We start from the raw sequence: 15,206 nt of genomic DNA on the forward strand, positions 1-15,206 counted from the left end.
GGGCACCCCAGGGTGTCCCCCCCAGCTGTCCCCTCCTGCCCCCCCAGGTGCTGCAGGACCTCCCCAGGTGCCCCTGCAGTGCCCAAACCCCCCCGTGCCCACACACAGGACCCACCAGGCAGGTCTGTGAGTGTGGCAAAGCCCTCGGGAAGGAGATGAACAATTTATTCACCTTTTCCAGCACGGAAATGACCATTTCAATTTGACCAGGATGTTTACATGCTCTCCCTGTGGGGCACAACAACCACCTCCCCCTTTTTTTGGTGCTTTTAAGCCACACCCTGCACTTCTGTGGTGGTTTGAAGGCGAGGACTGGAAGAGTTTGAGTCTCCTGTGAGCAGGGGGGCTCCAGATGAGCCTCCAGTCTGAGTTATTCCACCCCATTCCAGCTCCAGGCAGGCACAGCAGCCACTTTCCCACTGAACACCCTTCTGCTTTCATTTAATGATGTGTATCCAGAAAATATGAGCTATAAATTTATAGTATGTCCATATATGACAGGATTGATCCAGGATCACCAGAGCATTATACAGAAAATAGTGACCTTTTTAATGACCCAGTGCATTTACAGACCTTTGGAGGACTGGTGAGTGAAATCCTGGGAAACATTTCCCCCCTCACCAGGCTGGGCTCACACTGCCCTGGCATTCCACTCTTTGAACCCTCTGGGCCATAAGAAGCCACAGGGCATTGCCAAAACCCCAGCCTGGAGTGCACCAGGTGGATTTTGGGTGGTCACCAAAGGAAATGTCACAGTCCAGATGGGAAATGTCACCTGTGTGGGCAGGACCTGACCCCACACCCCACCAGGGACCAACCACCAGTAATGACCACATGGACACAGGGACTGAGCCACAAAATCACTGAAAACCAGAATCAGCCTCTGGCATTGCCCTGGAAGGGACAAGCCCTGGAGGCAGAACTGGGAGGGGCTCCAGCCCTGGCAGGGGATGCAGGGATGAAGCTCTGCCTGTGTCCTGGCCAGGATCCACCTCTGTGTGAGCACAGCCAGCCGTGGAGGCTCTCAAGGCTCTGGTGGCCCCCAAGGGGCAGTTCTGGTCCCTCCACCTGCCCCTGCAGCCCCAGGGACTGCCCCAGCCAGTTCCATTCCCATGTGGGGAGGGCAACTCCCTCCGTGCTGCTCTGAGGGGCCACGTGTGCCACTCCTTCCTCTCCACACTCTGTGACTTCTGCTGTTACCTCAGTGGATGGAGGTCCATTTTTGGGTGCAGTCTTTGCCCAGTTTCCAACCATCAGATCCCATTTTTTCCCAGCGCAAACCACGAAGCTTTGGCTCTGTCTGGTGACTCTGCTGCTCAGTTTGGAGCTGTCAGAGCCCTCTGGGCACGAGAGAACAGCAAATATCCTTCAGGCCTTGCCAAGGGACACCGGCACGGTCACCCCAGCTTGGGACACACTGCCAGGATGGTCCCAGTGCCAGCTGCTGTCACAAGGCTTTTGATACCAGGATCCCTCTCTGTGGTGGTGTGTGACACACAGCACACCCCTCTGCCGTGGGTTGTGTCTCTGGAACCATCTCTGAGCAGCTCTGTGTGGATACCAGCACATGCTTCATCATTCCTAGGCTCAGAGGAGCTTCTCTGAGCAGCCCCAGGGGCACTGAAAGACCCGCAGCCCCAACACCACCTCCCAGGGCTCCAGAGGGATGTGGAGAGGGCTGGGCCCAGCAGGAGGAGGGATGGGGAGGAGGAGGAGGAGGAGGAGGAGGAGGAGGAGGAGGAGGAGGAGATGCTGTGCCCAGCTCAGGCCCCCAGGGTCATGTTGCGCAGCAGCCACTGCTGGGAGCGGCTGTGCCCACACTCCCTCATGGTGGGCACCAGCCTGTCCTCCTCCGACGGCTCAGCCAGGCACTGGTTGCTGTTCACGTGCCTCAGGGTGAGCTTCTGCAAGAGAGGAGACACACAATTACTGCTGGGGACCGACAGGGGCATCTGGGGGCTTGTCTCAGTCCTGCTCAGGTCACTGCAGCAGCCAGGAGAGCCCTCGTGGAGCCCCAGGATGGCCCCACCTGCTGCCCCCACTCACCTGCTCAGGTGACACCTCAGCCCTTCTGCTGGACACAGCCAGGAGAAAAGCACAAAATAAGTGCCAGGAAATATTACTGCAAAGCAACAGCAGTTTGGGTGAAGGATTTCAGTCTCCAGTGAGAGGGAAACAAGGAGCACTTCAGAGCAGAGCTCTGCTAGTGCAGAAATGATTGCTGGTGGAAACAGGTGAGATGGAAAGTCCTCTGCTTCCAGCACATTCCTCCTTCTCTGGGACAGCCACCCCCTCCTGCTCCCACCATTTCTGAGGGATGGGAGATTGGGAGACAGAGCTTATTGTGAAGGGATAAATCCTGTTCTAAAGCACTGGGAGAACAAGTTCCTGGAGAGATCCAGGGAAGTGAAACCCAAGTTGTGTATTTAAATAAAAGACAAGTGCAGTTCTAGGTGAGCTGTGGGTGTTCCCTCCATCACTCCTGGGTTTGACTCTGAGGTTTCACACACAGAATCACAGCAATTAACAAGCCACATGAGCCCCTTTGCTAAAAACTGCTGCATTTACCAATTTGCTATTTCATAAAAGGTCTCTCAGTTCCTAAAAAACAATTAAAACTCTATTAAATGTAAATTAGATGCACCTCTACACATGTCAGGTCAGCAGCTGCACCTCTGGAAGCAGCTGGGGAGGCCACACACTGGAACACCCTGGGGAGCACAGCTGGGTCCCAGCTGGGGGTGGGGATGGAGCTGGAAGGGCTGGTTTGGTTGGAAGGGACCTTGAGATGCTCCAATCCACCCCTGCCATGGGCAGGGACACCTCCCACCAGCCCAGGTGGCTCCAGCCTGGCCTTGGACACTCCCAGGGATGGATCCAGGGGCAGCCACAGCTTCTCTGCCCAACCTGTGCCAGGGCCTGCCCACCCTCCCACCCACCAATTCCTTCCCAATATCCCACCTATTTCAGATATCCCATTCCCTGTGTCCTGTCCCTCCATCCCTTGTCCCCAGTCCCTCTCCAGCTCTCCTGGAGCCCCTTTGGGCCCTGCCAGGGGCTCTCAGGTGTCCCTGGAGCCTTCTCTTCTCCAGGGGAACATCCCCAGCTCTCCCAGCCTGGCTCCATTCAGGAGATGTTCCAGTCCCCTCATCAACAGTGCAAAGATATTGGGAGGGACCTCAAAGCCCATCCAGTGCCACCCCTGCCATGGGCAGGGACACCTCCCACCAGTCCAGGGGGCTCCAACCTGGCCTTGGACACTCCCAGGGATGGATCCAGGGGCAGCCACAGCTTCTCTGCCCAACCTGTGCCAGGGCCTGCCCACCCTCCCAGCCACCAATTCCTTCCCAATATCCCCTTTCCCAGCCCTGCCCTCTGGCAGTGGGAAGCCATTCCCTGTGTCCTGTCCCTCCATCCCTTGTCCCCAGTCCCTCTCCAGCTCTCCTGGAGCCCCTTCAGGCCCTGCCAGGGACTCTCAGGTGTCCCTGGAGCCTTCTCTTCTCCAGGGGAACATTCCCAGCTCTCCCAGCCTGGCTCCAGCCCAGAGGGATCCAGCCCTGCAGCATCTCCGGGACCTCCTCTGGATTCTCCAGCAGCTCCACAAGGATTGTCCCAATGCCCCAAGGCCAACAAGCACAGGAAGAGGCAATTCCAGCAGGGAAACCTTTGCAGAGCATTCCCTGGATAATCAAACACAACACAAAGGAACAAACAGGGAAGGAGGATGGGAGGGAAAATCCTGGAGCCTCCTGGAGGGGGAGAAAGGGAGAATTAACCCCAAACAGCCCAGCCCGACCCCAAGTAGCTCTTGATGGTTTGGAATTCCTTGTCGCCAATATCTCCAGGATTGAATTACTGGAAATGAGGAATTTAATGCATAAATCAGGAATTTTCAAACTCAGAGAATCATCTGAAAATTCTACGAAAAATTCCACAAAATTCGATGAAAATTCTATGAAAAATACCATAAAAATCGATGAAAATTCTATGGAAAATTCCATAAAATTCATTGAAAATTCTATGGAAAATTCCATAAAATTCAATGAAAATTCTATGAAAAATACCATAAAAATCGATGAAAATTCTATGGAAAATACCATAAAAATCGATGAAAATTCTATGGAAAATTCCATAAAATTCAATGAAAATTCTATGGAAAATTCCATAAAATTCAATGAAAATTCTATGAAAAATACCATAAAAATCGATGAAAATTCTATGGAAAATTCCATAAAATTCAATGAAAATTCTATGGAAAATTCCATAAAATTCAATGAAAATTCTATGAAAAATTCCATAAAATTCGATGAAAATTCTATGAAAAATTCCACAAAATTCAACGAAAATTCTATGAAAAATTCCACAAAATTCGATGAAAATTCTATGAAAAATTCCACAGAATTTGATGAAAATAAAAATTCCACGAAATTCTATGAGAATTCTATGAAAAATTCCACAAAATTCAATGAAAATTCTATGAAAAATACCATAAAAATCGATGAAAATTCTATGAAAAATTCCACAAAATTCAATGAAAATTCTATGAAAAATTCCATAAAATTCGATGAAAATTCTATGAAAAATTCCACAAAATTTGATGAAAATTCTATTAAAAATTCCACAAAATTCAACGAAAATTCTATGAAAAATCCCACGAAATTCAATGAAAATTCTATGAAAAATTCCACAAAATTCGATGAAAATTCGATGAAAAATTCCACAAAATTAGATGAAAATTCTATGAAAAATTCTATGAAAAACCCAATGAAAACTCTACGAGAACTCTACGAAAATTCTATGAAAACTCCAAAATGTTCCACAAAATTTTATGAGAATTCTATGAAAATTATTTAAATTCTTTTAAAAATTTTACAAAAAAAATTATGGAAAATTCTATTTAAAATCTAAAAAAATTCTACAAAATTTGATGGAAAATTTTATGAAAATTCTATGAAGAAATCCAAAATATTCTATAAAATTTCGTGCAAAATTTTATGACAATTCTATGAAAAGTCTGAGAAAAAGGAAAATTCTATGGAAAAATCTAAAATATTCCACAAAATTTTATAGAAACTTTTATGAAAATTGTATGAAAAGCCTGAGAAAAAGGAAATTTTTGGAAAATTCGATGAAAAATCTAAAAAATTCTGCAAAATTTTATAGAAACTTTTACAAAAATTCTATGGTAAGTCTGAGAAAATGGACAATTTATGGAAATTCTATGAAAAAATCTAAAATGTTCTACAAAATTTTATGGGATATTTTATGAAAATTCTCTGAAAAGCCTGAGAAAAAGGAAAACTCATGGAAAATTCTATGAAAAAAATCTAAAAAATTCTACAAAATTTCATGGGAAATTTTATGAAAATTCCATGAAGAAATCTAAAAACAGATTTACAAAATTTTATGCAAACTTTTATGAAAATTCTATGGAAAGCCCGAGAAAATGGACAATTTAATGAAAATTCTATGAAAAAAAATCTAAAAAATTCTACAAAATTTTACAGAAACTTTTACAAAAATTCTATGAAAAGTCTGAGAAAATGGACAATTTTATGGAAATTATATGAAAAAATCTAAAATGTTCTACAAAATTTTACGGGATATTTTATGAAAATTCAATGAAAAGTCTGAAAAAATGGACAATTTTATGAAAATTCTATGAAAAGCCTGAGCAAAAGGAAAATTTTTTGGAAAATTCCATGAAAACATCTAAACAATTCTACAAAATTTCAGGGGAAATATTATGAAAATTCTATGGTAAGCCTGAGAAAAAGGAAAATTCTATGAAAATTCTATGAAAACCCTATGAAAAATTCTACGAAAATTCTACACAAACCTCTATGGAAATCCAGGAATTACAAAAAAAAAAAAAGAGCATTTTTGAGAACTGTGATGCCAATTGGCACCATTTTTATGCCTTGGAATAGGAGCCAAATCTTTGGCTGTGGCAAATGGTACCAACCCCACCAAGAGATGCAGGAGTTGAATTCATCTAAAATTGGTTCTAACGAGTAACAACTAAAACTACTCCTGGCTAATGGTAACTACTGACAAGGACTAACCAGAACTACCACCAGGTGTCTATTCTACCTATCAGTAACTTCTGTCCTGGATTCTCCACCGGCAGAGCTCGGGGAGTGTGCCCAGTTTGGGGGCCCGTCCGGGACTGGTACCCACCTCCCTCCCTGGGCACTACAGGAAATAGTCGGTGGGGCTGTTGTAGACCCTGCGGAAAACCTCGTGGCGGGAGAGGTTGCGGAGCTGCCAGGTCTGCAGGGCGCTGCCATCACACGCCTCCACCGTGGGGCCGTGCGAGCCGTCCTCCAGCCGGGCCAGCGTCAGGCACGACTGCGTGATCACGTGCAGGAAGGTGCGGCTCTGGGGGCACACACACGGGCAGGGTCACCCCCCGGCTGGCACCGAGCCGGGCACGGGCTGGGCGGCACCGGGGAGAGCCCCTGGTGGGGAACAGCGGCTGGGGATGCTGCGGGGAGAGCCACAGGAGAGCCAAGGGGAGAGCCAAGGGGAGAGACACGGGGAGAGCCACAGGAGAGCCACAGGAGAGCCACGGGGAGAACCACAGAGAGAGCCATAGGAGAGCCATAGGAGAGCCACGGGGAGAGCCACGGGGAGAGCCACGGGGAGAGCCACGGGGAGAGCCACGGGGAGAGCCACGGGGAGAGACACAGGAGAGCCACGGGGAGAGCCGGGGGAGAGCCACGGAGAGAGACACGGGGAGAGCCACGGAGAGAGCCACGGGGAGAGACACAGAGGAGAGACACAGGGGAGAGACACAGGGGAGAGACACAGGGGAGAGACACAGGGGAGAGCCACGGGGAGAGCCACGGGGAGAGCCACGGGGAGAGACACAGGGGAGAGACACAGGGGAGAGACACAGGGGAGAGACACAGGGGAGAGACACAGGGGAGAGACACAGGGGAACCACAGGGGGAGCCACGGGGAGAGCCACAGGAGAGCCACGGGGAGAACCACGGGGAGAGCCACAGGAGAGCCACGGGGAGAGACACAGGGGAGAGCCACGGGGAGAGCCACGGGGAGAGACACAGGGGAGAGACACAGGGGAGAGCCACGGGGAGAGCCACGGGGAGAGCCACGGGGAGAGACACAGGGGGAGCCACGGGGGGAGCCACGGGGGAACCACGGGGAGAGCCACGGGGAGAGCCACGGGGAGAGCCACGGGAGAGCCACGGGAGAGCCACAGGAGAGCCACAGGAGAGCCACGGGGAGAGCCACGGGGAGAGCCACGGGGAGAGCCACGGGGAGAGCCACGGGGAGAGCCACAGGCATGGGCAGGGCTGGTTCTACATAGAGCTCCTGGCACCCTGGCACAATTACCTTTACACCCCATGCATGGGCAAAGCTGGTTCCCTTTACACCCCATGCATGGGCAGGGCTGGTTTCACACAGAGCTCCTGGGCACCCTGGCACTGTTATATCCCATGCATGGGCACAGCTGGTATCACACAGAGCTCCTGGGCACCCTGGCACCGTTCCCTTTACATCCATCCCATCCTTTGGGTCCAGAGGGACCCCCAGCACGTGCCTTTGCTCTCCATCCCCACTGCACAGCAGCTCTCAGGGAGTGAGGATGTTCCTCCTGCACCAATAACCTGCACTGACCACCCTGGAGCCTGTCTGAGAGTTACCAAGTTAAAAACATATTGAATGAAACATTTACTTGGGAGATACAGAGTTTTTTCCTAAACAACAATTCCAGCTTTTCCTTTATGGTGCCAGGTGGGTTGGGATGGAGGAGAGCTCCTACTCCCCTAAATTTGCTCCTACTCCCCCAAATTTGCTCCTACTCCCCCAAATTTGCTCCTACTCCCCCAAATTTGCTCCTACTCCCCCAAATCTTGCCCATCACTGCAGGTTCCCCAGGGCTGGTGCTGCCAGAGCAGCTGGGGATGCTCCTCCTGTCCATTTCTTCCCCATTTTTTTGGCCTGATCAGGGAAAAAGTGATGTGAGTATAAAAAGGCCACTAAAAATATCAAGGACAAGTGTCCTTATAATGCCACTTTGAGTGAACATCAATGTTGGGTTTGTTTCATTATGTGTCATTGCTCTGTGTTCCTTCTGTCTGTGATTGTTTCCAGGGAAAACAGAGGTACATAAAGAACTGCCTTGGGAATCTCAGAATTGCATGTTTGAATTCCTTAAATGCCTCAAGTTGTGGGTTGTTTATGGGTAAAACCAGGATGAGAATCATCTCAGTGATGTGAGCAGACTTTCCTTCCTCTGGGACATGGAAACCTGGAATGGGTTGGGTTGGAGGGACCTTAAAGCCCATCCAGTGCCACCTCTGCCATGGGCAGGGACACCTCCCACCAGCCCAGGGTGCTCCAGCCTGGCCTTGGACACTCCCAGGGATCCAGGGGCAGCCACAGCTTCTCTGCCCAACCTGTGCCAGGGCCTGCCCACCCTCCCAGCCACCAATTCCTTCCCAATATCCCCCCCCAGCCCTGCCCTCTGGCAGTGGGAAGCCATTCTCTGTGTCCTGTCCCTCCATCCCTTGTCCCCAGTCCCTCTCCAGCTCTCCTGGAGCCCCTTCAGGCCCTGCCAGGGGCTCTCAGGTGTCCCTGGAGCCTCCTCTTTTCCAAGGGAACCCTCCCAGCATTCCCAGCCTGGCTCCAGAGCCCCTGATAAAGCAGGTCTGGCACGATGAAGCATCTGTGGAAAGGCACTAAGAGAGGGCACTTCTATGGGCACTTCTACAGGCACTGTGGAGGAGGAGGGAGATGCTACTCCAGGGGTTGGGGATCAGCACAGGGGTCACAGCTGGTACCAGACTTACCTCAAAGCTATATTCCCATTTCCCAAAGTACTGATGGGAGGGGGAACAAAAGGAAAGTGGAGTCAGTGACTTGGGAAACAGTTTCTGGGAAGCCTCTCCAGTCTCTATGAATGGAAATTCCACAGCTTTGCATGGTCACCGTGTTTAGGGACAAATGATGGGAATTAGGCAAGATCAATTCATGGAATCCTGGAATATCTGAGCTGAAAGGGCCCCACAAGGATCATCCAGTCCAACTCCTGGCCCAACAGCCCAACAATCCCACCATGTCCCTGTCCAAACACTCCTTGAGCTCTGGCAGCCTTGGAATAAATCCCAAGGAATCCAAAAGGAACAAATCCTGATGTCATCACTCACATACAAGGAAATAAACAATTTCCCATTGGCTGTGACATCTTTACAGCATCAGTTTTGCCCTGGGCTCATCCCTGTGTGCTGGGTCACAAGATTCCCTCCCATTCCACGTTCTGAGCTGTCCTGGGATTCCCTCCCATTCCACATCCTGAGCTCTCCTGGGATTCCCTCCCATTCCACATCCCGAGCTCTCCTGGGATTCCCTCCCATTCCACATCCTGAGCTCTCCTGGGATTCCCTCCCATTCCACATCCTGAGCTGTCCTGGGATTCCCTCCCATTCCACATCCTGAGCTCTCCTGGGATTCCCTCCCATTCCACATCCTGAGCTCTCCTGGGATTCCCTCCCATTCCACATCCTGAGCTGTCCCACATGTCACAGGGACAGGGACAGGGACAGGTCCAGGGGCACAGACAGGACACGCTCTGGGTGTCCCCCTCAGCCTCAGGGACTGACCTGGAGCCAAAGTCCAGCAGGTCCTGCCCAGACATCCCCACCCAGGGCAGTGCCCCACCCAGGGCACAACAACCAGCTGCTGGGCAAGCCTGGGAACACTCAGAATTCCCACCAGGAGCAAGGTCAGGCACTGAGGGAACAACACTGGCTCCAGCCTGACAGAATTCCCAGATCCCTTCTAATGATCCCTCTCCTCATTTCCCACCCCAGTCCAAAGCAAATTCATTTATACATCATAAATAGGGTACACAACACCCCGCCAGGAAGCCTTTGGAATCTGGGCAATCCTACCTGGCACATCCCACTGGCACAGCTGATGGATGGAGCTGCCCATGTCAGGGATGGGCAGCGTGGAAAAGGGCCAGGAATCTTATAATGGAATTACAGACTGGTGTGGGCTGGGAGGGAGCTCAGAGCCCACCTGGTCCCACCCCCTGCCAGGGGCAGGAACACCTTCCACTGGCCCAGGTTGCTCCAAGCTGGCCTTTAATATACATGGTCCATTTAAATACCACACATGAACTGAACCACAGCACTGCAAAATATCTAATACTGGCAGGAAATCACAGAAAAGTGCCTGAAAATCACTACTGAGAAATCCAGTTTAATGGTTATTTATAGCCCCAGCCCTGCTGTCCATTGTCAAGCCTTAACTCCTAAAATACCTTTGGCAGGAGGAGGAATATGGCCTGAAACCACAGAATAACCACCTAAAATCCCCTCCATTCAAGCCCTGGATAGGCAAATAAAGGTAATAATTACTGTAATTGCACTGGAAAACCAACTTAACAGATACAAGGGACCAGACAACATCCTGCAACTGTTTGGGAAAAAATAAAATACCACAAGCTGCTTGTTTTCTTGGGAAAAATCCTGGATGTTGGGTATGTTTGGAGGCTAAAAACACACCAATAAACTTCCAGAACTGAAATGAAAGGGCAGAGGGGAAGCTGAAGTCGTAACAATCAGAGAAAAACTGGTGAGAAAAACACTTTGTTAATAAATGCAGAGGAACAGAAAGCAAAGGGCTGTTCTCCAGCAGAACAGGCAGAAACTCTGGGAGCTGCTGCTCTGCAACCAGAGGATTCCCTTTGCCTGAGCTCCATCTCCTTTCAAGGATTCCCTTTCCTGAGCTCCATCTCCTGACTGAGCAGGATTCCCTTTCCTGAGCTCCATCTCTTGCCTCAGGAGAATTCCCTTTTCCCCTATGCCTGAGCTCCACCTCCTGGCTGAGCAGGATTCCCTCTCTTGAGCTCCATCTCTTGGCTCAGGAGGATTCCCTTTCCTGAGCTCCATCTCCTGTCCAAGGAGGATTCCCTTTCCTGAGCTCCATCTCCTGTCCCAGGAGAATTCCCTTTGCCTGAGCTCCATCTCCTGGCTAAGGATTCCCTTTCCTGAGCTCCATCTCTTGCCTCAGGAGAATTCCCTTTCCCCCTTTGCCTGAGCTCCATGTCCTGGCTGAGCAGGATTCCCTTTCCTGAGCTCCATCTCCTGTCCAAGGAGGATTCCCTTTGCCTGAGCTCCATCTCCTGTCCAAGGAGGATTCCCTTTCCTGAGCTCCATCTCCTGGATGAGGATTCCCTTTCCTGAGCTCCATCTCCTTCCAAGGAGGATTCCCTTTGCCTGAGCTCCATCTCCTGGCAGAGGATTCCCTTTCCTGAGCTCCATCTCCTGGCTGAGCAGGATTCCCTTTCCTGAGCTCCATCTCCTGTCCAAGGAGGATTCCCTTTCCTGAGCTCCATCTCCTGTCCAAGGAGGATTCCCTTTGCCTGAGCTCCATCTCCTGTCCAAGGAGGATTCCCTTTGCCTGAGCTCCATCTCCTGGATGAGGAGGATTCCCTTTCCTGAGCTCCATCTCCTTCCAAGGAGGATTCCCTTTGCCTGAGCTCCATCTCCTGGATGAGGAGGATTCCCTTTCCTGAGCTCCATCTCCTGTCCAAGGAGGATTCCCTTTGCCTGAGCTCCATCTCCTGTCCAAGGAGGATTCCCTTTCCTGAGCTCCATCTCCTGGCTAAGGATTCCCTTTCCTGAGCTCCATCTCCTGTCCAAGGAGGATTCCCTTTCCTGAGCTCCATCTCTTGGCTCAGGAGGATTCCCTTTCCTGAGCTCCATCTCCTGTCCAAGGAGGATTCCCTTTCCTGAGCTCCATCTCCTGTCCAAGGAGGATTCCCTTTGCCTGAGCTCCATCTCCTTCCAAGGAGGATTCCCTTTCCTGAGCTCCATCTCCTTCCAAGGAGGATTCCCTTTCCTGAGCTCCATCTCCTGTCCAACGAGGATTCCCTTTCCTGAGCTCCATCTCCTGGCTCAGGAAGGATTCCCTTTCCTGAGCTCCATCTCCTGTCCAAGGAGGATTCCCTTTCTTGAGCTCCATCTCCTGGCTAAGGATTCCCTTTCCTGAGCTCCATCTCTTGCCTCAGGAGAATTCCCTTTCCCCCTTTGCCTGAGCTCCATCTCGTGGCTCAGGATTCTCTTTCCTGAGCTCCATCTCCTGGCTCAGGAGAATTCCCTTTCCCCCTTTGCCTGAGCTCCATCTCCTGGCTGAGCAGGATTCCCTTTCCTGAGCTCCATCTCCTGTCCCAGGAGAATTCCCTTTGCCTGAGCTCCATCTCCTGGCTAAGCATTCCCTTTCCTGAGCTCCATCTCCAGGCTAAGGATTCCCTTTCCTGAGCTCCATCTCTTGCCTCAGGAGAATTCCCTTTCCCCCTTTGCCTGAGCTCCATGTCCTGGCTGAGCAGGATTCCCTTTCCTGAGCTCCATCTCCTGTCCAAGGAGGATTCCCTTTCCTGAGCTCCATCTCCTGTCCAAGGAGGATTCCCTTTTTCCCTTTGCCTGAGCTCCACCTCCTGGCTAAACTGGGCTTGGCACCGCTCCTGTAACTCCACCGCGGGGCTGTTAAACTCGGCTTAAAGAGCAAACCCAGCCTGTCTCCTGCCTTAAAAGGGCTGCTCTTGGCTGGCACAATTCCAGCCTTCCAGGTGACACAGCCATTTCTGTGGAATGCTGGAAATGCTTTTTAAAATATTCTGGGTCTTAAATCCATCAGTATTTTTCTACCTTTGCAGCCATGGAAAGATGCCAATAGAAAATATAATTTTAAAACATTTTCCAGTCTATCCCTTGAGGTATCACTGAGTTAAACTTGGAATCTGCCAATTTAGGAGGGTGAAAATCTGGTATTTGGAGGTGTCACACCTTGAACCTGTGCCCCAGGGGTGGCAGAGGGCAGAGGGTGCTGCTGGGACACATCAGGGCGTGGGGGATCCTGTGGGATCCCCTGGAATTCTGCAGAGTCCCCAGAACCCCCTGGATTTCAGCAGAGCTCTGCCTGGATCTGCTGTGGGCATCAAGGGAATGCCAATCCCTGTTGGGTTTGCAGATGGATCTGGAGCCTGAGACCCCAATTCCACCCCCTCAACCCCTGGTCACTCCCTTAATGCCAATTCAAACCAATCAAAACTGATTAAAACCCAATTATTGCAGGAAGGAGGGGAAGGAGGGTGTAAGATCTTCAATCTCTGGCGTTCTCTGCTGGAATGAACGTCCTCAAAACCACCTAAACCTTGTCAAAATATCCAGGAAATTTGGGTAGGGAGAAAAAGAAACTTCTTATTAAAGAGAAAATTGGGTTAAATGAAAATGATGGGACAATTCAGGAGGGAAAAGCCCTTGGAGCCCATCGAGTCCAACCATCCCCTGGGCACTGCCCACGCCACCACTGCCCATGTCCCCAAGTGCCACATCCACAGGGCTCTGAAACCCCTCCAGGGATGGGACTCCTGTGCCAGGCCTAGACTGCCCTTTCCAAAAGGAATTTTCCTTTTCATCTCCTGTCTCACTTAAAAAGGATTATTTGGCCATGAAATCCTGAGATATTTGCACATATTTTGTATTAATTTTGCAGTCTCACCATAACCCACCATGTTTCTTATCTCATTATCTTTAAGAGCCAACAGAAATAAGCTGAAAAAAGACTTTAACTAAAAAACCCCAAAGATCTTGTTCAATAAAATACAGTATATAAATACTATGAATATGAATGTTGGCTCTTATTTCTTTAAAAACCACAAAATACTTCTTTAATTTTGTAAGGAAGCCCAACAGCAGCTACTGGAAATGAGCCTTTTGTAGCAGTAACTGACTTTTTAATCCCTCTAAAAGTAAAGTGTACAGAGTTATTATAAATAAAATGAAAATACAACTTCCAAGCTGGTGGTGGCTCATTGCTCTGCCCTCCCAGGGCTGTGCTGTGCCAGGAGACACCCCAGGCAGGAGCAGGGGCACCCTGGGGACATGGACACGCTCTGGGAGGGCAGGGAATGGGCACAGGCTGGGCCAGGGCAGGGCAGGGGGCACAGAGCAGGAATTTCTGCATGGAAAGGGTGGGCAGGCACTGGCAGGGGCTGCCCAGGGAGGTTTGGAGTGCCCAGCCCTGGAGGTGCCCAAGGCAGGACTGGCCGTGGCACTGACTGCTCTGGGCTGGGGGACAAGGTGGGCATCAGGCACAGGGTGGGCTCCAGGGGCTGGCAGGGCTTTGCCAAGGTGGGCATCGGGCACAGGGTGGGCTCCATGGGCTGGGAGGGCTTTGCCAAGGTGGGCATTGGGCACAGGGTGGGCTCTGTGGGCTGGGGGGGCTTTGCCAAGGTGGGCATCGGGCACAGGGTGGGCTCCATGGGCTGGGAGGGCTTTGCCAAGGTGGGCATTGGGCACAGGGTGGGCTCTGTGGGCTGGGGGGGCTTTGCCAAGGTGGGCATCGGGCACAGGGTGGGCTCCATGGGCTGGGAGGGCTTTGCCAAGGTGGGCATCGGGCACAGGGTGGGCTCCATGGGCTGGGAGGGCTTTGCCAGCCTGAGCAATCCTAGGATTGTGCCAAGGACCCCCCGAGGCTGCCCCCAGCCCCCCGGGTACCTCGGCATCGTACTCCCACAGCTGGTTGCCCCTCAGGTGGTGGCACTTGAGCATGAGGATGGGCCCGTTGAGCCGCGACACGTCCAGGCACAGGTCGTCGGTGCGGATCTCCTTGTCGGCCGTGTAGGAGAACACCTGGGACAGGGGGGGACAGTGGGTGACACACCCCACTTGGGGACACAGGGGGACAGTGGGTGACACCATCCCTGCTGGGGACACGGGGGGACAGTGGGTGACACCACCCCTGCTGGGGACACAGGGGGGACAGTGGGTGACACCATCCCTGCTGGGGACAGGGGGGGACAGTGGGTGACACCATCTCACCTGGGGACAGGGGGACAGTGGGTGACACCACCCCTGCTGGGGACACAGGGGGGACAGTGGGTGACACCACCCCTGCTGGGGACACAGCGGGGACAGTGGGTGACACCATCCCACCTGGGGACAGGGGGACAGTGGGTGACACCACCCCTGCTGGGGACACAGGGGGACAGTGGGTGACACCATCCCTGCTGGGGACACAGGGGGGACAGTGGGTGACACCACCCCTGCTGGGGACACAGGGGGACAGTGGGTGACACCACCCCTGCTGGGGAGGGACAACAGATCACAGCACCCCACCTGGAGACACACGGGGGAGGGGACACAATGGGTCACCCACCCCGCCCTGGG

The 15,206-nt window shown here is 51.5% G+C and overlaps 1 protein-coding gene across 4 annotated transcripts in view; it reads right to left on the reverse strand.

Annotated features, from left to right (window-relative positions):
- Nucleotides 1–75: 75 nt before the first annotated feature.
- GALNT13 (polypeptide N-acetylgalactosaminyltransferase 13) overlaps nucleotides 76–15,206 on the reverse strand; it is a 75,845-nt gene continuing 60,714 nt past the window's right edge. For 2 of the 4 annotated variants that reach the window (XM_071561904.1, XM_071561907.1), the window contains 3 exons: nucleotides 14,535–14,669; nucleotides 8,820–8,849; nucleotides 6,132–6,381 (listed from right to left, as the gene is read on the reverse strand). In XM_071561904.1, coding sequence (XP_071418005.1) covers nucleotides 6,196–6,381; nucleotides 8,820–8,849; nucleotides 14,535–14,669 — 351 coding nt within the window. In that variant the 3' untranslated portion in view covers nucleotides 6,132–6,195. Of the gene's footprint in view, nucleotides 1,905–6,131; nucleotides 6,382–8,819; nucleotides 8,850–14,534; nucleotides 14,670–15,206 lie in introns of those variants that run through there. The other 2 variants (XM_071561905.1, XM_071561906.1) reach the window with 2 other exon arrangements.

The sequence above is a fragment of the Pithys albifrons genome, chromosome 8 (assembly GCF_047495875.1).
Source record: "Pithys albifrons albifrons isolate INPA30051 chromosome 8, PitAlb_v1, whole genome shotgun sequence".
NCBI classification, from domain to species: Eukaryota; Metazoa; Chordata; class Aves; order Passeriformes; family Thamnophilidae; genus Pithys; species Pithys albifrons.